The 24,436-nt window shown below is 37.1% G+C and overlaps 2 protein-coding genes and 1 pseudogene across 2 annotated transcripts in view; 2 read left to right on the forward strand and 1 right to left on the reverse strand.

The window, feature by feature from the left end:
- Window positions 1-22,749, reverse strand: part of ANKRD31 (ankyrin repeat domain 31) — a 105,136-nt gene extending 82,387 nt beyond the window's left edge. Inside the window, exons 1-3 of the mRNA XM_045566407.1 lie at window positions 22,646-22,749; window positions 8,513-8,586; window positions 3,643-3,752 (exon numbers count right to left, since the gene is read on the reverse strand). Coding sequence (XP_045422363.1) covers window positions 3,643-3,752; window positions 8,513-8,586; window positions 22,646-22,749 — 288 coding nt within the window. The remainder of the gene's footprint in view (window positions 1-3,642; window positions 3,753-8,512; window positions 8,587-22,645) is intronic.
- Window positions 3,981-6,355, forward strand: LOC123648526 (annotated as a pseudogene).
- A 388-nt stretch (window positions 22,750-23,137) lies between the features above and the next one.
- The window catches only part of HMGCR (3-hydroxy-3-methylglutaryl-CoA reductase), a 54,039-nt gene continuing 52,740 nt past the window's right edge, over window positions 23,138-24,436 (forward strand). The window contains exon 1 of the mRNA XM_045566409.1: window positions 23,138-23,432. The gene's annotated coding sequence lies outside the window, so the exon portion shown is untranslated. The remainder of the gene's footprint in view (window positions 23,433-24,436) is intronic.

Consider the following 24,436-nt stretch of genomic DNA (forward strand, 5'->3'; position numbering starts at 1 on the left):
TGGTAATTCTATGCATAATTTTTTAAGGAATTACCATATAATTTTCCACAGCAGCTGCACCATTTTACAATCCCAATTGCAATGCACAAGGACTCCAATTTCTCCACATCCTTGCCAACATTTGTTATTTTCTGGAGTTTTTTTTTTTTTAACAATAATCATTCTAATGAGTATAAAGTGGTATGTCATTGTGATTTTGATTTGCATTTCCCTAATGATTAGTGACATTGATTATCTTTTCATGTGCTTATTGGACACGTATCTTCTTTGGTGAAATGTCTATTCTAGTCTTTTGCACATTTTTTAATTCAGTTGTTTGTTTTTTCTGTAGTTGAGTTGTAAGAATTCTTTATATATTCTGAATACCAACCCCTGATCAGGTATATGATTCACTAGTATTTTATCCCATTCCATGGGCTGCTTTTTCACTGTGTTGACAGTGCCATTTGATGCTCAGAAGTTTTTAATTTTCATGAAATATAACTTATCATCTATTCTTTTTCTTGTTGCCTGTGCTTTTGGTGTTATATCCAAGAAATCATTGCCAAAGTATGTCATGATACTTCCTCTCTATGTTTTCTTCTAAGAGTTTTACAGTTTTGGCCCCTATGTCTTTGTTATAACTTCTTTCTATTTAATATTAAAAAAATTTGTGGAACTTAAGTGAAGAGAAAGGGAAGTGTTCCTTTTTTATTCCTAGGTTCTTTTCCTTTTCATTAATCTGTGATGATTCTGAGGAGCCATTCTTGCCAAGTTCTAACATTTCCTAAGGACCAGAAATTATATGACATCTGTGTTACAGTGTTAAATGCTAAACTGATTCAGTCTAATTCTCAAGAAATACCAGAAAATTTGAAGTTGTTGTGTCCCTTTTGATAATCCAAAATAAGTGACTAAGGCAAAGATCTCAATTGATGGAGGTTTATTAAGCCAAAGTTTGGTTAAATATATTCCCAGATATTTTATTTTCTTTGTTGCTATTGTGTAGGTTATTGAGTCTTTGATTTGGTTCTCAGTTTGACTGTTGTTGGGGTATAGGAATGCTACTGATTTCGGTACACTGATTTTGTAACCTGAGACTGTGCTGAATTTGTTTATCAATTCCAATAGTCTCATGGCAGAATCTTTGGAGTTTTCTAGATATAAGATCATATCGTCAGTAAAGAACAATAGTGTGACCTCTTCTGCTGCCGTTTGGATGCCCTTGATTTCCTTCTCTCGTGTGATTGCTCTGGCAAGGACTTCCAGCGCTAAATTGAATACAAGTGGTGATACAGGGCCACTTTGTCTGGTTCTGGTTCTAAGCGGGAATGCTTTCAATTTTTCCCCATTCAGTATGATGTTGGCTGTGGGTATGTCATATATGGCTTTTATCATTTTTAGGTAAGTCCTGTCTCTGCCTATTTTGTTAAGCGTTCTTATCATAAAAGGGTGTTGAAACTACCACCCAAGAGCTAACGCCATTGAATACAGCGGGGGCTGGAGTTGTTCTTTTGTTAATTAATAATATTCAAGGACACACTTCAATCAATTCTTTCATAAGGGACACAAATTGCTTTCTATCTTTTTGATATACGAGACTGCATTTTTCTCCTGGCCCTACCCACCCCATATTTTGACCAGACCATTAAACTGTAGAGTTTTCTTATTGTTTTATTTTTGGGGTAGGGTGTGAGAGGTGAAAGGTTAATTGCGTTAATTCAGACAATCAGGAAAAGGAGCAAATCTATTTACATAGCTTTAATCAAAAAACAATCTTCTAGCTAAGATCATTCTCTTTCACTGAGTCATAGATTACCTAGAGTAGAGTGGAAGAACTCTCACCAGCCAGATCAGCCCAACCAATCCTGGCTCTCCAGGACACATCAGGATGTCTCACACACTACCGTCACATTCAGTAGAACAGAATACCCACTACTGGTATTCAATAAGTGTTTTAAGTACCTTGATGAATAGCTGATAACATTTGCTTAAAATATCTTTCTGGCAGACTGAGGTACCCAAATTTGCTTGTTTTTTTTGTTTTTTGGTTTTTTTTTGAGACAGAGTCTCTCTCTGTCACCCAGGCTAGGGTGCAGTAGTGTCAGCCTAGCTCACAGCAACCTCCAACTCCTGGGCTCAAGTAATCCTTGTACCTCAGCCTCCTGCGTAGCTGGGACTACAGGATCTCATCAACATGCCCAGCTAATTTTTTCTATTTTTTTAGTAGAGACAGGGTCTCGCTGTTTGTTGCTCAGGCTGGTCTCAAACTCCTGAGTTTAAGCAGTCCTCCTGCCTCACCCTCCCAGAGTGCTAGGATTACAGGCATGAGCCACCATGCCTAGCCAAGTTTAGTTTTTTTTATTTCTTGTTTTTTGCTTTTTTCAAGACAGGGTCTCAATCTGTTGCCCAGGTTAGAGTGCAGTGGCACAATCACAGCTCACCTCAACCTCAAACTCTTGTGCTCAGGTGATCCTCCTGCTTCAGCCTATGAGTAGCTAGGAGTACAGGTGCATGCCACCATGCCTGGCTAATTTTTTAAAAAAAATTTTTTGGTAGATATGGGGTCTTGCTATGGTGATCAGGTTGGTCTCAAACTCCTGGGCTCAAGCAGTCCTCCAGCCTCGGCCTCCCAAAGTGCTGGGATTACAGGCATGAGCCACTGCACCTGGCCTAGTTATCTAACTTATTTAAGCCAAGATGTTAACTGAATCATCCTTTACTTTCCCCTATGATGTTTGCATTAAAAAGAAACAAATAAAAAGTCTTAGGAAGTGTGTGTGTATACTCACACACATAAGACAACAGAAGGGTCTTTTCAGTGGTCCATATGTCAAATTATATTATACAAACAAATATCTTCTTCACGAGTTTAAGATGATCTCTGACATGAAATGGAGATGAAAATTATAATTATTATATCCTATTTTAACCTTTGTTCTTCTCACTTCCACATCTCTACCAAAAAGAGAAAAATATAAAAGGCATAAAAGAGGAAAACAGGAAATACCATTGACTCTTGAACAACACAGGTTTGAACTGTGAAGTTTCACTTATACACAGATTTTCTTCCACCTCTGCTACCCCTGAGAAAGCAAAATCAACTCCTCTTCATACTCTTCCTCAGCCTACTCAACATGAAGACAAAGATGAAGAACTTTATGATGATCCACTTCCATTTAATGAATAGTAAATATATTAATTTCTCTTATGATTTGTCTTAACATTTTCTTTTCTCTCTTACTTTATTGTAAGAATACAGTATATAATACATATAACATTCTAAATATGCGTTAATTGTTTATGTTATCAGTAAGGCTTCCAGTCAACAGTAGGCTACTAGTAGCTAAGTTTTTGCGGTGTCGAAAGTTATACGTGATTTTTGACTGCATAAGGCAGGGTGTGGGGCGGTCAGTGCCCCTAACCCTCGAATTGTTCAAAGGTCAGTTGTATTTTAAATCTTCCCTCTTAAAATAACTGGTGTTAGTCAAATTTGCAGCAAAGAAATAGAACGACTGGTTAAGAGAGGTAAAAACCTCTCAATAAATAAAAAAGGGAGAGTAGAAAAGCAAAATAATAGATAAAAAGAATTATCATTAGTAATCTGCCACTCTATGAGACAGCATTTTTAATAAGTATGTATTCAACCAACATGCTACACACCTGTAATATTGTATCCTTACTAAGAACGCACATCATCTTATTTTTATTCATTTGCTCTTGTAGATTCTCTCTGAGTTTGAACCCAAACTGAATCTCAGGAGAAGGCGCGCCTAGAATGAAATACAATCATAAATCATTTGTAATAGTTTTATTGCTCTGCTTTGACAATGACCCAAGGATTTTATAGATATGGTAAAATGTCATTAAAAATCATCTTGTATATCATAATTTCTTAACTGCCACTTTTATGTGTTAATGTTTTAAAATTATTAATTAGGAGGAAACAGATATAGTACACTGAACAAAATAATACTTGATATTTCTTTGTCTCAGGACAAATGAAGGTGAAGAATATGTATAGAAAATTATACAGACTTAAGAACCACTAATTCTTTCTTTTTTTAAACTTCATTTTAGGCCATTTTTTAAAACACATAATGCTAGTACATAATTCAAACAATGCCAGAGTTTTTGTTTTCAAAATGACAAATTGAGCCCATATTTTAACTTTTCTTCCCTTCCAAGTTCCTAGAAAAATATTCAAAGAAATAGTTAGTTTTTTGGGTTTTTTAAAATCTGAAGTACCAATGGGAAAAAAGGAAATATGCCCCCCATAGATCAAAAGATGGGATTGAATTAAAGGAAAATGAAGCAGTAGTAAACAGCTTGTTATGGACTAACTGACTGTGTCTCCCCCTCAAATTCATATACTGAAGCCCTAACCTCCAGTGTGATAATAGGAGGTAGGACCTTTGGGAGGTAATTAGGGTTACATGAGATTTTGAGGGTGGAGCCCTCATAATCTCTCATGTGATTAAGATCTTTATTTTAAAAAAGGTGGAGAAACCAGAGCTCTCTCTGAGCACAAAGAAAAGGTCATGTGAGGACACAGCAATACAGCAGCCACCTGCAATCTGGAAAGAGGGGCCCCACCAAGAACTAAATATACCACCACCTTGATCTTGGACTTCCCAGCCCCTAGAACTGTGAGAAATAAATGTCTGTAGTTTAAGCCACTCAGTCTATAGAATTTTGTTACAGCACCCCAAGCTAAAACACAGCTTGTCACTCAACATAGGAAAAGGAAATGCTCCCTCAGAAGTAACTATATGGATTTCTTCCATCAGAATTCCAAAAACCACTGAGCTCAGAGAAAATCCACCAACGAAATTTGGAAGAGGGTAAATTGGAAGCACACAGTGGTTAAAGTCTCATACTGCACTGAGCTTGCTGTTTGTACCAAAGAAGCCTAAGATGAATGCTATAGCCAGCTACTCTATGTGGGAGGACATTTTCCCTACCAGATATAGAAATGTACTAAAAGCTAAGGATGATAAAATAGTGCAGTGATGGTACAGAAATAGACAAATAGATCAACAAAACAAAACAAAGAGTGGGAAACAGGCCTATATATATCTGGGAATTTACTATATGACAACAATGTCATTTTAAACAGTGGCAACAAGATGGGCTATTCAATAAATAATATTGGGACAACTGGTTAACCATGTGAAAAAATAAAGTTAGAGCCCTACCTTTCCCATATGCCAAAATATTCCAAACAGATTAAAAATAAAAATGTAAAAGCTATAAATATAATAAATGGAAATAAAGATAAAAGAATATACATTTATGGTTTCGAGGTAGGTAAAGTATTTCTAGTTTTGACAAAACAAAAAAGAAACCCTTAAAGAAAAGACTGACAGATTTTACTATACAAAAACTTAAAATTTCTTCACTACAAAATATATCACGAATAACATTAAAAAATAACTAGGAAACTGGGTAAAACTATTTGCTATATATATATAAAACAAAGGTTTGCCCTTTTTAATATATAAAATGTTCTTATAAATCAATAATGAAATGAAAATAATTATGAGATGTATGTAATTTACATAAAAAAATTATAAATGATCAATATTAACATAGGCCTAACCCTGATACTCTTTGAAAATGCAAATTGAAATTATCAGATACTTTTTATCTGGCAAAGATTGAATGTGTCTTACGTTGGTTCTAGGGGGAAAAACACATCTTTTTAGAGGATAATATATGTCCAGAGCTGACATATGTACACCCCTTCACAGAAAATCTACTTTCAGATAGTTATTCTAGGGAAATAATCAGAAAAGTAGGCAAAGGTACAAATAATAGGATATTCATATTTGTAACAGCATTGAAACATCATAAATATCATTAATTCATTAAATATGGTGTATTCATACAATGGAAGAATATGTAGCAATTTAAAAGGTTGAAGTAGGGTCCTTCAACATGGACCTGATTATCTCTTTTGTACAGTGGCAGCTGAGGAGACTCTGGCACTCACCATGGTGAACAAACAAGCCCAAGGAAGGAGTCAAGACTGAGAACAATGATCATATTAATTTGAAGGTGGCAGGCAGGATGGTTCTGTGGTGCAGTTTAAGATTAAGAGCCATATAACACTTAATAACTAATGAAAACCTATTGTGAATGATAGGGTTTGTCAATGAGACAGATGGGATTCCAATTTGATAGGCAGCCAATCAGTGAAACAGACATACCTGTATAGGTGCGAATGGAGGATGAAGATAAAATTGGTATATTCCAGTAGCAGACAGGAAGTGTCTACTTGGAAAAAAACCTGTTACTTTACTCCAGAACCCTATTCTTACAGACCGTGAACACATTTACAATTAGAAAGCAATTCAGTTCTACCACATCTTGACTCCTACAGTATAGTTTTCTTTATTCTTTCCTTTTCCCCTTTCCCATTCATTTATTGTACATAAACTGGTATATGTGCACAAGCATATTGCATTTTTTTGTTTTACTAAATGGCCAATGGTAAGTTTTGATTGACATCAAATGGAGTTGAGATGCGAAAAAATACTGGTTCTGTGAAAACACCCTCTTTCTCCATCAGTATCATTCTCACTCAGCTCTTATTTCAGTAAGTTATTTTGCTCTATTTTAACAAAAAACCCCAACAGCATAAAAATCCTCACAAACTTTGTTCAACTGGTGGACTTTAATGTTTCTCATTTACCACCGGAAAACTAAGGATAACATTATAACTTTTTTGTATATAGCTGTTATATGTAATCTATCTTTAAGTGGGGATAAATTACTCTAAAAAATGAATACTAGACAGTTTTCCTTTGAATTAAGGATCTTGTTGTTTAAGTAAACTTGTTTAAAATGAAAAAATAAAAATAAATAAATAAAAGGTTAGGTAGATCAACATAGATAAGAAAAGAAATGTACAGAGTACAATACCAATTATGAAAAAAGATATTTATAAAGTCTGGAAGGATATACAAATACTAAACATCGGCAATCACTGAGAGGGGAATTATACTGAAGAGTAGGGGTTGAGAACTTTCACTTTCTACATTATATACTTCTGTATTTTAAAAATATTTTATACTCTTAATAATCAGCAAAATAGTAAAGATCTATCATTTGGAAAAGGAAAGGAAAAGAAAAAAAAATTGGTGGAATATGGAAACAAACGTCTAACACCTTCCTAGTGGCACTTTATGTATCAAAAGAAGGTATTCTGGAGACAATATTACACATTGTCCTTTCTAATTACATGTAATAAAAACCACTCCAGGAGGAAACTATAACTTTTCACTGGGGTTATCAGGTGAGATGATGTCCAATGAAAAGACTTTGTGAACTATAAAACAATACACAAAAGTTAGGAGACCTTCATGTGTGTTTAGGAAATTTTTCTTCTATTTTACACTTATTTCCAGACATCCTCCAAAATAAAAAAAAAAGAGAGGGGGAACACAGGAAAAAACTATAAAAGCAAATAAATTACCATTTAAACAGCTACTGCAGAATTGATCTTTCTGAACGGTGACTATCAGTGATAGATTTTTCTATAAATGTTTAAATCAACCTAGAAGTGGGCTCAGGAAGTATGGAGAATTAGTAGATGAAAGGAACTTTTAAAAAACATATCTATTTGAATTTTAGTCTGGAAGAATAAGACTAGTTATTAAAAACTATTATTTACTTTTACAAATAGGTTCTAGGGTTAGGCTGCAGATATTCAGGAGAAGAACTATCTGGGTGACACTTTATACCTTTGTAGCCCTTTCTAGGAGCCTTAAACATCTTCTGGAAGCTACAATCCCCATTGCTATCCCTAGTGTCATAGACCTTATGGTCTATTACAGATACCTATAAGAAACTAATCCTGTGTAAAATTAGAAGGCTAAATATAAAAAGAAAAGTTAATGAAATAATACAGCAAGTTTTTTACTAACATTGTTTCAACGTTAATAAGAAAAAAGTCAATTCCTGGCCATGGCCACTGTCTGTAGAGTTTGCACATTCCTTTCAAGTCTGCATGGGTTTTCTCTGGGTACCCTAGTTTCCTGCCACATTCCAAAGATTTGCACGTTGGTTTTATTGGCATGTCTCAATTGACCCAGTTTGAGTGAGTGCGGGTATGGGTGTGAGTGTGTTTTGTGATGGCATGGCCTCTGTCTTGGGCTGGTTCCTGCCTTGTGCCCTAAGCTGCTGGGATGGGCTTTGGCCACCCACGACCCAGAACTGGAATAACTAAGTAAAAAATTATCTTGTTTTTGTTAATCTTTCTTAAATGTACGTATAGCTCACATTTATTTCCATGTTTAATATCAGAAGTATTTTGGCCTTTATTTAGAAGTCTGGTGATGTTCTTGTGACCAGAAATATGATGTAGGAACATAACTCTTGTTTATATCAATTAGCCTATGGCAAACTGGTTTTCTTATATGTCATTTTGCTTAAAGTCAGTTTCCAAGAACCCATCAACGATGTTAAGAGAGGGCTTACTATACTTGGGAAATTAAAGGGACTACTTAGTGAAAACAATCATTCTTACCTTTGCATATCCCACTTATATCAGGATGCAGACTGAATGCAGATCTAAGAGATGTGTCTTCATCAAAGCGCAACCTTTCAAATACCAAAAAAGAAGGCACAGATTATCATCATGTTTCTTAAAGAAAGACTAACATTTTAACTCATTTTTATGACACCTAAACTTACTAAAATTTTTAGTTACACCGCCATTAATATTTCTATTTCAAAGTGCTATTCCAGAAATGTATACTTTAATTAAAAATTTATCCCAGAGGAAACATAAAGACCCATGCATATGGTCATACTCATTTTTACAAATATTCTGTTACAATTTTTGAGTATTTGGGGGTAAAGAACAAATATCACTACAGTTTTTGAATAGAGATAAAATGAGGCAACCACTTGATGGGCCAGTGCTAGTAATTTTTTTCCTTCACATTTCTCTATAATACAGAGAACCTGAGATTAAAATCCCAGTGTTAAATCTGAATGTACATTTTCCTAATATACAGTGACAGAATTCCTTTAATTTTTGGATTTATTTCTATGTTCAAGGCAGCACCGTGGTAACAGAGAGAAGACACATAGTCCTTGCCCCCAGGAAGCTTCAAAGGTAGTGAGGGATACAGATCTAATAGCAATGATATACCATGGTGAGCATGTTACTAGACAGACTGAAATATTTATCATTTCTGTTTAAAAAAACATTTATAGAATTCAAAAATGGGCAAAAGACTTGAGTAGACATTTCTGCAAAGAGGAAATACAAATGTCCAGTAAGTACATGAAAAGATGTTCAACATTACTAATTATTAGGGAAATGTAAATCAAAACCACAATGAGACACCACTTCATACTCATTAGGACAGTTATTACAACAAGTGAAAATTTTATATAAAAAAACCAGAAAATAACAACTATTGGCAAGGAGGTAGGAAAATCGGAGCTTATATGCTGGTGGGAATGTAAAATGGTACAGCCAGTGTGGAAAACAACATGGCAGTTCCTCAAAAAATTACACATAGAACTACTGTTTGTTCCAGCAATTCCAGTTCTGGATATAGACACAAAAGAATGGAAAGCAGGAACTTGAACAAACCTTTGTTTACCCATGTTCATAGAAACATTTTTCACAATGGCCAAAAGGTAGAAACAAACCAAACATCCATCAATGGATGAATGGACAAATAAAATGCTATCTACACATACAACAGAATATTATTCTTTCTGACCCATGCTGCAACATGGGTGAACCTTGAAGACATTATGCTAAGTGAAATAAGCCCAACATAAAAGGATAAATATTGCATGATTTCACTTATATGAGGTACCTACAATAGTCAAAGTCATGCTGACAGAAAGTAGAATGGTGGTTGCCACGGGTGGGAAGAGGGGAAGGGGGAGTTATTGCTTAATGAATACAGAGTGTCAGTTTGGGGTGATAAAAAAGTTCTGTAAATAGTGGTGCTGGTTACAGAACAATGTGAATGTACTTGATGCCACTGAACTATACACTTAAAAATGGTTAAAATGTGTTATATTTTATCACAGTAAAAAAATTAAAATAAAAAAAAAACTTTCCAGAATCCTTAAATGCAAATGTGAATCATTTGTACTAAAGCATGAGTATGTAGTTTCGTATTAAGGTATTTTGGGGGTTTTTGTTTGTTTACTTCCTTGTTCATTTTACATTTTTTATGGAAAATTTCGAACATCATCAAAAAGAGAAACAATAGTGTACCTGTCATCTGGGTTCAAAAATTGTCAGTTCACAGTCAATGTTGTTTCCTCTATAATCCTCCTGCTACTTCCTTTGCCCGCTGCCAGTTTCCCAATGTATTTTAAAGCTAATCCTGGACATCTTAATTCATTTCATGTAGAAATAGTATATAACTCTAAAAGATAAGGACTCTTTTCAAACATAACCACAATTATCACACCTAAAAAAGGTCAGTAATCCCTTATTAGATTTACAGTCTGTAGTAAGCAGCTTCTAAAATAGCTCGTGATAAAAACTTGGAATTGGAATATTCCCAACACAAAGAAATGTTAAGTGCCTGGGGTGATGGATACCTTGATTTGATTAATTCACATTGTATGCCTGCATCAAAATATCACATATACCCTATAAAGATATACAACTATTATGTACCCATAATAATTAAAAATTAAAAAAAAAATAGCTTGTGGTATCTATGCCCTTGTGTATGCTCTTCCTTGAGTATGGCCTAGACCCAGTAACAAGAATACAGCAAATATGCTGGGATGTTACTTCCAAGACTAGGTCACCAAAAGACATTGGCTTCCACTTGTTCTCCCTCTTTTACTCTCTCACTTCTTCCCGTATGGATGCCAGCTTGCCATGTATGTGAACTTCCCTATGGAGAAGCCTACATAGCAATAAACTCAAGGTGGCCTCCAGTAAAGAGTTAGAGAGGAACTAAGGCTCCAGTCCAACAACCACATGGGAAGTGGATACTTCTCAGTGATGAATGCCTTGAGATTAATGCAGCCCTGACTGACACCTTGCACAAAGCCTTGTTGAGAAACCCTGAGTCAGATGACACAATTAAGCCAAGCCTGGATTCCTAACCCACAAAAACTATAAGGTAATAACTGTTTATCGTTTTAAAACATTGAGTTTTAGAGTAAGTTGTTATATAGCAAACTAATAGACCAGTAGTCACACTTCCCCAATTGTTTCTTTACAGTTATTTTGTTCAAATCAAGATCCAAACAAGGTGCCAAGATGAACACATTACATTTGGTTGTTATGTTTCTTGAGTCTGTTTTTAAATTTTATAAATGACCCCTTTTCCCTTCCCTGTAATTTATTTGTTGAAGAAATTAGATTGTCTTTCCTTTAGCTTCCCCCATTTTAGAATTGCTGATTGCATGTCATCTAACATGTTCCTCTGTCCTATGTATTTCCTGTACAGTCATTAAACTTAGAGGTTTGATCTAATTAAAGTTCACTTTTGGAGGCACGTATGTACTTCTAACAGGAGATAATAGACTGTGGCTGTTATTCTTTTTGTAACAGTAGTGGCCACTGATGACCATTGCCTAGGTCCATTCATTATTTCACTAAGAGTATATAAAACGGTGATATTCTAATTTCTCATTATTACTAGAAATATTTACATATTAAAAGAAACCCTTTCACTCATCAACTACATAATTACCTTCAGTTAAGCCACATTACTTAGTAGGTAATTCAAATCAGTATGCACAGGAAAGGTAAAATAAATGCCTGCTTCTTTCTCTTTCTTTACCAGTTTTCAGAATAATAAGGTTTTTTTTAAAAAAGAATATTACAAACTCATAGATTTAAATCCATTGCTTATTATCTTATCAACAATCAAAGTATCCCATCTTTAGCTAGTAAGAGCCTCTTCAAAGTGGCTGGTGAGTTGTTTGACATGATGCCATTTGCTATAGACTAAATTTGCATCTCTCCACAAATTCATATCTTGAAACCCTAACTCCCAGTGTGACTATACTTGGAGATAAGGTCTTTAAGGAGGTAATTAAGATTAAATGGGGCCGGGCGCGGTGGCTCACGCCTGTAATCCTAGCACTCTGGGAGGCCGAGGCGGGTGGATCCCTTGAGGTCAGGAGTTCGAGACCAGCCTGAGCAAGAGCGAGACTCCGTCTCTACTAAAAAATAGAAAGAAATTATCTGGCCAACTAAAAATATATGTATATATAGAAAAAATTAGCTGGGCATGATGGCACATGCCTGTAGTCCCAGCTACTTGAGAGGCCGAGGCAGGAGGATGGTTTGAGCCCAGGAGTTTGAGGTTGCTGTGAGCTAGGCTGACGCCACGGCACTCACTCTAGCCTGGGCAACAGAGCAAGACTCTGTCTCCGAAAAAAAAAAAAAAAAGATTAAATGAAGACATTCAGGGCCTCTTCCAATATGACTGAAGTCCTTGTAAGAGAAAGTTACCAAGGATGTGCATGCACAGAGGAAAGGCCAGCGGCCTCAGGAGAAACCAACACTGCTGGAACCTTGATCTTGAACTTCCATCCTCCAGAACCATGAGAAAATAAATTTGCTGTTTAAGCCACCCAGTCTGTGCTGTGGAATTTTGTCAAGACAGCCCAAGCAAACTAATAACACTACTAGTCTTTGCTAGCTTCCCAATATAAGATATTCCAGGATCACCTTATATTAATACATCTCCTGCCTCAGACACGGAACCCATCATTTCTCATGACGCCCTGGCTCCTTTTAATGGGATACCATATTTAGAGTCCACAATACTAATAATATCATTAACAACGTGATTACTGAAGAAAGTTATTTTGTAATTCATGTCCTTAGAGTATATCTTATTTGGCATGTAGAGCTAAATTCTATAAAAGGCACATAAAATAATTCCTTTTGTGTAATTATGCTACCAAATCAATACATAATTAGGTTTATTTATTTCATCCAGCTTTTGCTTTTCAGGATTTTTTTCATGTTGATTTAATTTTGTTTTATAATTATGTAACATTAATATCATTCCAATGACAATTGCACAAAACAAGATTTAGAGATGTCTGGCTTCCATCTCTGTCCCTTCACTCACCTGTTCTTGCCTGTATTTTTTTTAATTATATGGTTTATCCTTACAATTTTTTAAAAATATAAGCAATACATATGTGCACATGCGTCCCTTCACCCCTTCTTAAATAAGCAGTAGCATTCTATACACATTTTTCTCTACTTTCTTTTTCCTTTACTGTATCTAGTAGATCCATCACAGGTAGAGATATCCCTCATTCCTTTTTATTAATTCACAGTACCTCACTATGTGGATTCTTACTGTTTTGAAAGATGACCGTGGAACTAAAAAACAAAGAAGTCTTTTAGTCAGAAAATGTACAGAACTATTTCACGTTTTCCATTCCCAATCACAAATATACATAACATACCTAATCTCACATACATTACAAAGAAGGAACAGGTTACTCAGGGGAAAAAAAAATCACCATTAAAAAAACCCAAAACTTCCTAATAGTTCTCAGCATCAGCAAAATTAACAATGAAAAGGATTGCAGTCCTTCACTTTTCTAACACACCCTCTGTGAGAATAAGTACAGGCTTCTGGTAAAGAAAAAAAGCATTTCCTTTGTTCATTTCTACTGGCCATTACTAAAGATTAAAAATTCATTATTAGAATATGAATAATACCATTACTATAGTGCATTTTTCCAAGAAGTAAAGCAATTTATTAATCTTATGTCCCTAAAAGTCAGGGTTATTTTACCTCTTAAAAATTTTTGAGGGTTTTTTTATTTTAAAAATTATGCAAAAGGAACATGGAAGAATTTGGGGGGGGGGCAGGTAATGAAACTATTCCATATCTTGATTGTGGCAAAAACTGTATTTATCAAAATTCATAGAACTGTTCACTAAAAAAGGGAGATCTTACTGTATGTAAATTCCACCTCACAGAGTGGCAGAGTATACCACCCCAAAATATGCCACTTTGACATAAGGATTACTCTGAGCTAAAGGAAACTTGAAAAATAGCAGATACAAAAAGGATATTCTAATCTTTCCTTTTTCTTTCTGAAAATGGCACATAAAAACTTCTATGTAAAAGATACTCTGCCTGTGGCAGAAGAAAAGAAACATTCTTCCATAGCCTAGGGAATTCTGGACAAACAGATCTTGTTAAAATAATTATCTTCCTTTACTCTCCCTACATAATTTAGTTACTTTTCCACAACTGGCTCTCTTTAGTCAACCTAATACAAAGCTTACAGGTTTCACCATTTCTTTGGGTCTTCATTTCCTTATGAGGGCTCCCATGTCACATAAAACTTATTTCCTATTAATCTATTTCATGTCAATTTAATTCTTAGGATCAGCTGGGACTCTAGGAGGGAAGAGGTGGAATTTCTGACCCCATCACAACCTTAATTTAAAAATGAAAAAAATATAAAGATGTTGATATTCCATACGTAAACTTACAAATTTAACATTATACCAAAAAAAGTACCAAGACTTTTTGTTGAACTTAACAACTGATTCTAAAGTTCATATGGTAAAATAAAAAGGAGTAGCCAGGAAAATTCTGAAAAATAAGAACAAGGAGGTAATGACTACAGGATATTAAAATATTTTCTAATAAATTTTTTAATGTGATACCGGCACATAAAATGACAAATCAATTAACAGAATAAAAGCACCCAAATAAATTCACATACATATGGGAATTTAGTATATTAAAGAGGTGGAATATCAAACAAGTGAGGAAATGATGTGTCTTCTTGTTTAAAAAAATGATATTGGAACAATGAGAGACATATCTAGAAAACTGTTTAGTTGAATCCACACTTCACATTGTACTCCAAAAAAAATTCCACATGAATGAAAGATGTAAATGTTAAAAAATGAAATAAAAAGTACTAGAAGAGGCTGGGCACAGTGGCTCACACCTGTAACCCTAGCACTTTGGGAGGCTGAAGTGGGAAGATTGCTTGAGGCCAGGAGTTCAGGACCAGCCTGAGTATGAGTGAGACTCTATTTTTACAAAAAATAGAAAAAAATTTCCCAGGCGTGATCCTGTAGTCTGAGCTACTAGGAAGGCTGAGGCAGGAGAACTGCTTGGGCCCAGAAGTTAGAGGTTACAGTGAGCTATGATGACGCCACCGCACTCTAGTCCGGGCAACAGAATGAGACCACGTCTCAAAAAAAAAACAAAAAAAGTATTAATACTAGAAGAAAACAAGGAGAGATTCTTTATAATTGTGGAAGAAAAAAGGCCTATCTAATTATGATACAAAATCCAAAATATTTCAACTATCAAGATGACAAACCACCATACTCTTTGACATAGTGCTTCTATTTTTAGAAAATAGTTCTACATATATTCTCAAACATATATACACTTAGAAAACATCCCTGAAAAGATTACAAGAAATCTGATACATGGGTTGCCTGTGAAAAAGACAATTGGGTGTTTGAGGGGACAGGAATGACAGATATTTTACCATATATCCTTTTATACTGTTTTTTGACTTTTGAACGACGTAAATATATTATCTATTCAAAAACACTATAGGAAATGTGAGCAATAAAGACAAACATAAAGAAGACAGAAATCCTCTCTAATTCTACCTTATTAAGACTTTGGTATATTTTCTTCCAGCTTTCTATGGAGACTTGTGTGTGCACATTATAAATTCTTCTATAAAGTTTGGATCAATTTGTACAAAGTTTTAAAAACTACATTTTTCACTTAATATTATATTTAAACATTTCCAATGTCATTAAAATTCTTCCCCAAATTGTGAAATATTGATAACACTCCATTATAAGAATACACCATAATTTATTTAGGCATTATATAATTCTAAAACATTTAGTTTATTTTTAATTTTTTTCTTATTGCAAATAACTCTAAGATAATTTCCTTATACATAATTCATTGTTTTGGCTTTTTTCTCCACTATTTTCTTAAGAAAGGAGTCAGGGCTATTTTTAATCTTGAAAAATGAAGAGAGTGGGATCCAGAAAAATCTTATCCATGTTCAATCAACAAATCAATTGAAAACAGAACCTTAATTTCCTGATTCTTAGTCAAACCATTAAACTACATCCATAACTAATACCCCAAAAGTCACTAATTACTTTCTTATGGATGTGATATTTTAATAATAAAATATAACTTAGAAATATTAAAAATATGAAATAATGGAAAGTATTAACTATAGAAAAGGGAGGGGAAATTAATTGGTTGGGTTAAAACAAAAAAATCTCAGGTAAAATCTGACTGAAGATTCGAAACAATTTTCAATGCTCTGTTTAAAGTACAATGAAATTTTTCAAGATAATTAGAGTTTCAGTTTTATATGTTATCAAAATTTTTACAGCAAATAGTCCTAACGTCATGATGAGCCCTTGATTTATAAAAAAATCTAATATCTCTTCAGAGTAATAGTTCTATAAACAGTACTTGGCACCATTCTACTTTAATCAGTGGAAGAGACTATTTTGACATAGATCCTGAACAAAAACATTACTTTCTTTAGCTAATTTAATGTGATTATTAACCACGTCTCCTTGTGCTTTCCTTTGTGTTCCTACCTTCCCCCAGGTGTATTTAATAACCTTTGGAACAGGTTTTCTATCTAGATAATTCATATGAAGACAGCACTGGTCTGTCTTGAGGGATAGAATTAACGCTCAATCTTGCAGGTTAATTATATTAGATTAGCCTTTTATTATATACAATCATAATGCTCAGAGGACAAGATGTGACCTGAACATACACTCAAATCTATCTAACAATAAGCTGTCTTTTAAGTGGTTCTGTTTAAAAGTATTGAATAGGATTAACTTGAGATACATCCCTTAATGTTACTGAGTAGTGAATATTACCAGAGGCTGAGACAAAAAGTAAGGGTCGGTAAAAAGTTCCCCTGCACATATAAGAAAAATAAATCCTGCCTCTTAGAAAATAAATCACAAGCAAATAAAACCCTATTAGCACCTTGCATATTTATAAATTAGTAAATATCTACAGAGCCATGAGGACTGGATTCACTTTAGGACAAGGCTTCCAGAGGCAGCAGTAGGACCAAGTCCAGGGGTCTCAAGTGCTTTTTCATATAAAGTTAACACCTCACATCTTAATTCTTTGAAAGCCTTGCCTATTCTAGTCCTAAAGGTCACCAAAAACTTTCTCAGTTCTCAGTGCAAAGACCTTAGTAGCTCTAACATTTCTTAAAAATTGTAAAGCTATATGAAACTGTATAATGTTCTACCTGCTGGAGATATCTGCTCTACTAGGACCTGTGCTCTTCATTCCAAAGTTGGGAGCCTGTGCATGAAAAACAGCCAAAATGAACTACATGCAAGTAAGCAAAAAAGGTAAAGAAGAAAAGAAAAACCAAAACACTGACATTCACCTCCAGCTCTGCTTAGACTTTATCTGTGTTGCCACACCATTAAAAAGAACACTAATTTTTAACCTTGAACTATGAAGTCTGAAAGAAAGTTTCTGTGGCACTGAAGAGAAGCATTTAAAAATAAATTAGAGGGGAAAAAACGATTGGCTAGCCAAGATAGAATGAGCCACCTATAGCCTATTTCTCCATTCCTATAGCCATTTCTTCCATACTCTGTAAGAGTATTTTTTAAAAGCTACCTGAGAAAGTAAATAATAAATCAGATTGGGCCGGGCGCGGTGGCTCACGCCTGTAATCCTAGCACTCTGGGAGGCCGAGGTGGGTGGATCGCTCGAGTTCAGGAGTTCGAGACCAGCCTGAGCAAGAGCGAGACCCTGTCTCTACTAAAATTAGAAAGAAATTATCAGGCCAACTAAAATATCTATAGAAAAAATTAGCCGGGCATGGTGGCGCATGCCTGTAGTCTCAGCTACTCGGGAGGCTGAGGCAAGAGAATCGCTTAAGCTCAGGAGTTTGAGGTTGCTGTGAGCTAGGGTGACGCCACAGCACTCACTCTAGCCCAGGCATCAGAGCGAGACTGTCTCAAAATAAATAAATAAATAAATCAGATTGGAGCCTGAAGTTGAAATCTGAATAACAATCTGTTTACAGGTGAGTTTCAGTGTTTTCTGGTCCCTTTTTGCCTTCCAGCTTTGATTCAAGGCCTAATCCTGGAAATATCCAATGGACACAGACAGCAGAAAAAAAAAAAACAACCAAGAAACCCCCTATTTCTATCCAGAAAACTAAGGAAAGGGGGCGCTGCATACCAGAAGGTGTGGGAGAAATCCCTGGGTTCTCTTTCATTTATTTTTTCCTTGTCTCCTAGCACTGCCCTAAGGCCAACCCTGGCCCCGGCCCCAGCCCCAGAACAGGACTGCCACCAACCATGGCAACTGGGGCACTTAAAACATTTTTCTACCAGAGGAACTGGGAAAAGGAGTCTGTGTTGTCTGCAAAGTATGGAAAGAATCCCCCTTTTCTTCTCTTTTCTTATCTCAGGGAACCCCTTTATAGTGAGAATGATAACACTCTGCAAGAAACCTGTCTTTCTGGTCATATGAACCAGCAAGTGGTATGGAGAGGGAAGGGGACATGAGAATCCTGGAGAAGAAAGACAGGGAAAGAGGAATTACCTAATTTTATATATGATCAAATGTAAGTCTTAGGCACAACCCTGAGGTGGCCACATGTGGAGCAGACCCAAGGAAGCATAACAAAGGCTTAGAAAACTGAACTATGATATTAATTAACGCCTAAGTCCCAGATTAATCCCCAGAGGTACAAGTGTCAGGCATGCTCAAATAACAGTGAAGGCTGATGTAGCCACCACACACAAAGGCAAAACAGAATGTGCAGTCTGAACCTAATCAGGTTGACTGCCCGTCAAACCAAACAAAAATCTCTAGAGAATTTTAACAGGAACAAGAATCCAAAACATAATATTCAAAATGTCCAGGATACAATCCAGAATTACTCAATATGTGAAGAACCCCCACCCGATGACACAGATGTTGGAATTAAAAGACAAGACTTTAAAGCAGCTATTATAACCATCTTCCATGAGATAAAGGTGAACACTCATCGAATGGATGGAAAAAATATTAAAGTTCTCAGCAGAATAAAAACTATAAAAGAGAAACAAATGGAAATTTTAAAAGAAAAAAATTATAATCTTTGAAATAAAAAATTCACCAGATGGGGTCAAAAACAGAATGGAGATGACAAAGGAAAGAGTAAGTGAACCAGAAGATACAGCATTAGAAATTACATAACCTGAAGAACTGACAGAAAAAAAATTGAAAGAGAAAAATGAATAGAGGTTTAGAGATCTGGGAGATAATATCACAAGGTCTGGAAAGGAGAAAAGGTTGGTACAGAAAAAAAATATTCAAAGAAATCATGACAGAAAACTTACTAAAGTTGATGAAAGACATGAATCTCAAGCTTGATAAACCCTAAGCAGGAAAAACACAAAGAAAATCATGCCCAGACACATCATAATCAAACTGCTGAGAACCAAAGATAAGAAAAATTTGAAAGCAGACAAAAAAGTTACATTACATGAGAGAACACTGATTCAAATAGGGGAAAAGAGGGCTTGACTACAAAGGAGCAGCACAAGGGAGTTTTGCTGGGGTGATGGAACTGTTGTGGATCTTGATTGTGGTGGTGGTTATAAGACTCCATGCATTTGTCAAAACGCTCCCAGTATACCAACAAAAACAAATACTAATGTATATATCAATACACATAAAAGAACCAGAAACCTGGATATCATCCTTCATTGCAGTCCTCCCCTCACCCTTCATATCTAATCAACCACCATCTCCTGCCAAATTTACTTTCTAAAGAGTTCTCAAATTTGCCCTTTTTGCTCCATTCCCACTGTTTCTTCCTAGTTGAACCCTCATCATCTCAGTCTGTTACTACTTGATCCCAAAACTAACCTCTCCAGTCTTGCTTTGCAAGAGGCATCCTTGCTTTAATAGTACCAGCTTTAACCTGGAAGTTTCTTAGAAATGCAGAATCACATACCCCACTCCAGAACTCCTGAATTGGAATTCACATTTCAATAGGATTCTAGAGTGATTCATAAGCATATTAAAAATTTGAAAGTCCTAGTCTAAACTATGCCAGAGTGAATGAGCATCTAATGATGGTACTCTTCCACTTAAAACCTTACAAGCACCCTACCAGGACACACACAGGATGTATGAGACTTTACATGACCTCCCCCTACCTTCCTCTCCAGGCTCATCTTTCACCACTCCCCACCTTACATTTTACATTTCAGTAAGAGTTAACTATTTGTATTAGGTTGGAGCAAAAGTAATTGCAGTTTTAGCATTGTTGAAATTTGCCATTTGATATCAGAATACATTCTTAAATAAATGTGGTTATGTTATACATAATTTTAATGCACATTTCTTGCTTTATTTCTTTTTTGCTAATGACTTATTACTTGCTGTTTATTTTATATTTATTTTAGACTATAGAAATTATGTTAGACAAAAAGCAAATTTGAGCGATTTTCTTTTTTTTGAGACAGAGTCTTGCTCTGTCACCCAGACTAGAGTGCTGTGGCATCAGTCTAGTGCACAGCAACCTCAAACTCCCAGACTCAAGCAATCAATCCTCCTGCCTCAGCCTCCCGAGTTAGCTGGGACTACAGGTGTGTGCCATCATGCCCAGCTAATTTTTTCTATTTTTAGTAGAGACGCGGTCTTGCTCTTGCTCAGGCTGGTCTCCAACTCCTAAGCTCAAGGGATCCTCCTGCCTTGGCCTCCCAGAGTGCTATGATTACAGGCTTGAGCCACTGTGCTCAGCCTCGGGCGATTTTCTTAAATATTTGAGTTCAAAAATGGGTCATAAAGCAGCAGAGACAACTCACATCATCAACAATGCATTTGTCCCAGGAACTGCTAATGAACGTACAGTGCAGTGGTGGTTTAAGAAGTTTTGCAAAGGAGACGAGAGCCTTGAAGATGAGGGGAGCAGTGGCCGGCCATTAGAAGTTGACAATGATCAATTGAGAGCAATCATCGAAGCTGATCCTCTGATAACTACACCAGAAGTTGCTGAATAACTCAACTTTGACCATTCTATGGTCTTACAGCATTTGAAGCAAATTGAAAAGGTGAAAAAGCTCAATAAGTGGGTACCTCATGAGCTGACCGAAAATCAAAAAAATTGTCATTTTGAAGTGTCCTCTTCTCTTATTGTACGCAACAACAAACCATTTCTCAATCAGATTGTGGCATGCAACTAAAAGTGGATTTTATACGATAACTGGCAACAACCAGCTCAGTGGCTGGATGGAGAAGAAGCTCCAAAGCATCTCCCAAAGCCAAACTTGCACCAAAAATGGTCATGGTCATTGTTTGGTGCTCTGCTGCCAATCTGATCCACTACAGCTTTCTGAATCCCAGCAAAACCATTACATCTGAGAAGTATGCTCAGCAAACTGATGAGATGGACCAAAAACTGCAACACCTGCAGCCGGCACTGGTCAACAGAAAGGGCCCAATTCTCCACAATGCCCCACTGCACACGGCGCAACCAATGCTTCAAAAGTTGAACAAATTGGGCTACGAAGTTTTGCCTCATCTGCCATATTCACCTGACCTCTCACCAACCGACCACCACTTCTTCAAGCATCTTGACAACTATTTTGCAGGGAAAACCAGCAGGACACAGAAAATGCTTTCCAAGAGTTCATGGAATGCCAGAGCGTGGATTTTTATGCTACAGGAATAAACAAACTTATTTCTCATTGGCAAAAATGTGTTGATTGTAATAGCTCCTATTTTCATTAATAAAGATGTATTTGAGCTTAGTTATAATGATTTAAAATTCATGGTCCAAAACTGCAATTACTTTTGCACCAACCTAATACATTCCAACACGCTGAACACAATGCTATGTCAAACCTCTACACCTTCACCTATGCAGTTCCCTTGGCCTCGAGTACCTCCTCTTCTTCATCTGACTAAATCCCAACCCATGTTCAAGCCTCTATTCAGGAGTCTACCCTTGCCAACTCTGATGGCCACCTAGGTTGAGGTAAGTAAGAGTCCATCTCCGCTTCTAAACTACCCTGGACATGACCTCCATCCCTAGATTTCCCATATTATATCACAATTATCTGCTTAAGTGTTTTTCCTGAAGATTTCTCAAAGGCAGTGGCCTCATCCCTGCCTCTAGTACACAGAACACGCTCAAGAAAGGTTTTGAGAGACTGAAATACTCACTTTTTTTGATTCTTAAAAAACTATCCATTCCCAGTCTGGTAGGAACCAATTTCCCCAATGCACATTCTTTCCCTGAAATTGTTAACCATCTCCTAGAGCAGAACTGTAAGTTGCTTCAAGCAAAATGCACCTGAGTTCAGACCCAAGGCGTTTTTTGCCTATGCAAAAGGAGTTAAAACCCCAGTCGGGGAAGAAAGGCTTTCTAAAAATGCTATAAAGCCACCTACTATAAACCGTATTTTGTCCCTAGCTAGGATGGGGGTAGGTGGGGACAGACGGTGGTTGCTTATTTACAATCTCTTGGCCCAGGCACTGCTGCCCCGCAAGCCTACGTTCTGCTGGTCACAATTTCCACTCAACGCTCCGACGGCCTCAGAGGGCACCTGAGCCGCTGGGGTGCTGGCCTGGCTCGAGGGTGCAGGCGCTCTGGCCCTAACGGTGGTCACCTTCTCCAGGGCAGCTCCTCTTCTTCCAGGTCGTTCTCTATTACCGACCCCTCTATCACGGTTTCATCGCTGTCCGAGTCTGGGGCCTGGGCGCCTTCCTCCATCTTCGCCTCGCATTAGGAGTCTTCTTTACCCTCCTTTTCTAACTCCCCCTTTGCTTCAAACAAAAGGGCGCTTTGAGGACCAGGGGAAATGTGAGTTGAAAAATAATGACAGTAAAATTCGTAGCAGAAGCCGGGCCTCCTAAAGGTTGCTGAGGAGGACGCCGCGGGGCCAGAAAGGCTCCCGGGCTGCAGTCCGGGAGGGACTACAGCTCCGCGGTCGGCTGCGCTCCGCCAGCAGGGGGCAGCCGCGCGCCGCACGTCGGACCCGCACGCGGCGTGCGACACCCCGCCCGGCTCCCGCGGCCGGAAGTGGTCGGCCGCGTGCGCCCGCGGACTCTGGGTTTCCGGCCGCCTGGGGCGTGGCCCTGCGCCGCTTGCGTTTCCGTGCTAGTTTGCTGAGCGTAGGGGGGAGTGGGGTTGTTCCTGCCGGGACTAGAAAGGCAGCCGTCTGGCCGGCAGGCCTCAGGCCGCGCCTGCCCCCAGCATTGGCAGGAAGAGACACCTGGACCATGCCACCTGCGGTGCACCTGGAAAGCGCTGTCAGCTCCTGCTTGCCCCGGCAGCTCAGTCCGGCGTTCTGAAGTCAGAATGTGGTCTTAGACCCAAAGAGTGCTTTTACAGTCCACCGAGCGCTTCCTTTCTCCTTAATCCCGTTGACACTCCGTCATCAAATGTCCCCCGAGGTAGGCAAAACAAATATGTTTATCAGAAGTTGTTAGGTCATTAACTAACCTAATTTATGTATTTGTATTTGTATTGTTTCCCTCATTAACGATTTGGTTGCCCTGATGTACGAATTGTGCAGGAAAGGCAGGATAAGTGCTTTATTTTTCCCCTTTATCAATTTTCAGATAATAGTGGTGGCTGGTAACCTCCAAAAGTAGTCAATTATTATTTTTAATGAAGTACTAGAATTTTACATATTTGATGTGTTTTAATTTGTTTGTAAGTTTCTAGTTTACACGACTTCAGACAAAGCCAAGTGAGCTTCCACTTGCCAGGTGAGAAGATTCAAGACAAGACTGGGGTCCTTTCCTGAGGCAAGCGTTTGGTATTCACTTTGGAATCGCCAGCGTGCTAGCACACAAGAAGTCTGTAAAGTTTTGTGCGTTAAATGGATGGAGCTAAAGTTTTCTGACTCTCCCAATTCATTGCCTTTTTCAGTACGTGGAATGGCTTTGCCATTATTATTTAATATTACTGTCTTGTTTTGTTTTTACTATTTATATTTAAGCCACTGCTGTTTAAAACACCAGTGGTTGTTTTTTAAACTTACTCAAATATGCCTCACCTCAACTCTAAGTTAGGTAGCACAGTAATAAATATGCAAAGAACTAGACCTCTTTTTTTTTTCACACCTGTCCATCCGTGTCCTCCATGTTCAAATCAGACCTAAATTCCTATCTACTCTCCCACTCACACACTCTTGATCATCCAGCTCTACTTTCACAGCAGTTGGGGGTGCATGTCTCCAGGTGCCCTGCACCAAAAGGTTACTTCCCACTAGTAAAACCGCTTGCTTCAAGCAGTTGGTAATGTAAGCTAAGTACAGTAAGTCCTCACCTAACATTGTGCATAGGTCTTTGGAATCTGCAACCTTAATCAAAACAATTTATAAAGAAACCAATTTTACCATAGGCTAATTAATATAAACAAGAATTAAGTTCCTACAGCATATTTCTGGTCA

Source organism: Lemur catta, chromosome 12, assembly GCF_020740605.2.
Source record: "Lemur catta isolate mLemCat1 chromosome 12, mLemCat1.pri, whole genome shotgun sequence".
Classification (NCBI taxonomy): Eukaryota; Metazoa; Chordata; class Mammalia; order Primates; family Lemuridae; genus Lemur; species Lemur catta.